This window comes from Priapulus caudatus, unplaced genomic scaffold (genome assembly GCF_000485595.1).
Source record: "Priapulus caudatus unplaced genomic scaffold, Priapulus_caudatus-5.0.1 Scaffold5322, whole genome shotgun sequence".
NCBI lineage: Eukaryota > Metazoa > Priapulida > Priapulimorpha > Priapulimorphida > Priapulidae > Priapulus > Priapulus caudatus.
In genome coordinates this window covers 3,364-5,290 of record NW_014582383.1, presented here as the reverse complement: position 1 = coordinate 5,290, position 1,927 = coordinate 3,364, and the positions used below count along the sequence as shown (strand labels likewise).

The 1,927-nt window shown below is 50.0% G+C and overlaps 1 protein-coding gene across 1 annotated transcript in view; it reads left to right on the top strand.

Moving 5' to 3' along the window:
- The window catches only part of LOC106819956 (methylmalonyl-CoA mutase, mitochondrial-like), a gene marked incomplete at its 5' end in the record, with an annotated part of 3,955 nt that extends 2,395 nt beyond the window's left edge, over positions 1-1,560 (top strand). The window contains 3 exons of the mRNA XM_014824520.1: positions 468-604; positions 852-974; positions 1,411-1,560. Coding sequence (XP_014680006.1) covers positions 468-604; positions 852-974; positions 1,411-1,560 — 410 coding nt within the window. The remainder of the gene's footprint in view (positions 1-467; positions 605-851; positions 975-1,410) is intronic.
- Positions 1,561-1,927: the final 367 nt, after the last annotated feature.

The window sequence follows — 1,927 nt, the reverse complement described above, 5'->3', positions numbered from 1 at the left end:
TTTCAGAGGTGATCGTAGACGTTCTCTTGTCTCAGCCGTGGCGCCCTCTATCACAGTCTCTCTCTTGCGCGCGTGTTTCAGAGGTGATCGTAGACGTTCTCTTGTCTCAGCCGTGGCGCCCTCTATCACAGCATCTCTCTTGCGCGCGCGTTTCAGAGGTGATCGTAGACGTTCTCTTGTCTCGGCCGTGGCGCCCTCTATCACCGCGTCTCTCTCTTGTGCGCGTGTGTTTCAGAGGTGATCGTAGACGTTCTCTTGTCTCGGCCGTGGCGCCCTCTATCACCGCGTCTCTCTCTTGTGCGCGCGTTTCAGAGGTGATCGTAGACGTTCTCTTGTCTCGGCCGTGGCGCCCCACGCGCGCAAGAGAGAGACGCGGTGATAGAGGGCGCCACGGCCGAGACAAGAGAACGTCTACGATCACCTCTGAAACGCGCGCGCAAGAGAGATGCTGTGATAGAGTGTTTCAGAGGTCATCGTCGGTGTGAACAAGTATAAGTTGGAGACGGAGGACAGCGTCGAGGTACTAACGATTGACAACAGTCAGGTGCGGCAGCAGCAGGTCGACCGACTCACACAGATCCGCGGTTCCCGCAACGCCAAACAGGTGAGCATTCGTGTGACAAGTGAGCATGTGCGCGAGACAGTTGTGGTTTAACCGTTTATGTGATTATGTTTATTATATTTATTATTACCTATGGATTAATATTATTACCATTAATATTATAACCTATGGATTATATACCTATGGAGTATTTATTATTATTATTTTTATGTTTATTACTACTATATTATAAATGTAATTATTGTTTATGGTTACGTTGCATCGATGTTTGTTCGGTTGTTTTCTCTAGGCGGCGGATGCGTTGGCCAGCCTGGAGGCGGCGGCGCGGGGCGACGGTAACCTCATGGAAGCATCCATCATCGCAGCGCGCGCTCGCTGCTCCGTGGGAGAAATCAGCGATGCCATGGAGAAGGTACATGTAGAGCGGGGGAGGAGAGAGAGGGAGGAGGAGGAAGGAGGGAGGGAGAGGGAGGAAGGAAGGGGAAAGGGAGGAGGCGGAAGGAGGGGGAGAGGGAGGAGGAGGAAGGAGGGGAGAGGGAGGAGGAGGGAGGAGTGTATCTAACTCGTACTCCCACTTCAGCAGTCACGCCACGTTTGCCAGAATTTTGTATTGAAGGTTTAATACGTGATATGGAAGATTAGAAATAAATTAGAGATTAAAAGATAATATATTAATTCAAGGTTAGAAGTTTAGAAATTAATTAGAGATTAGAATATTAGAAATTAATTGAGTTACAGGTGCCTTCTCGAACACCTTGGTTAATAGTATATATGTATAGACGGGACATTAGTCTATCCACCCACGCGTCCGTGGATCGATGTTTATATGCTGGTGCTGCCATCTGCAGGTGTTTGGCAGACACTTGGCGAGCGACAGGATGGTGAGCGGAGCGTACAGGAACGAGTTTGGAGAGAACGAAGAGCTAGAACAGTGCGTCGCTGCAGCCGAGGTGAGTGAGTCGCACATACTAGATGTCTTACACAAGATAGATTACTAGACTGTTACTAATCACGGTTCTTCACGGGTCTATGACGCGTGTGGCGACCGACGTGCCTTCAAAACCGGAGCTTGTGACGTCGCGTAAATCTTCCAACATGCCTTAATGCCTGAATTGACATGCATCAAGTTCCTGTGATGTATATGTGTGTATATCAGGGCGCGAAATTAGCACCGGCCCACCGGCATATGCAGGCAAATTGTTCGGAGGTTCAGTAACATTGGCAAAACACCGGCCCTCCGAGCCGGTGGGTTCAGCCGTGTTAGCGAGTACCTACATCTTTAGCTCATCATGACATAGTCAGATGCAGCTTGTAGAATCGCATGAGCCTGCGTGCGTCCGTGCGTCCGTGCGTCCGTCAACAGTT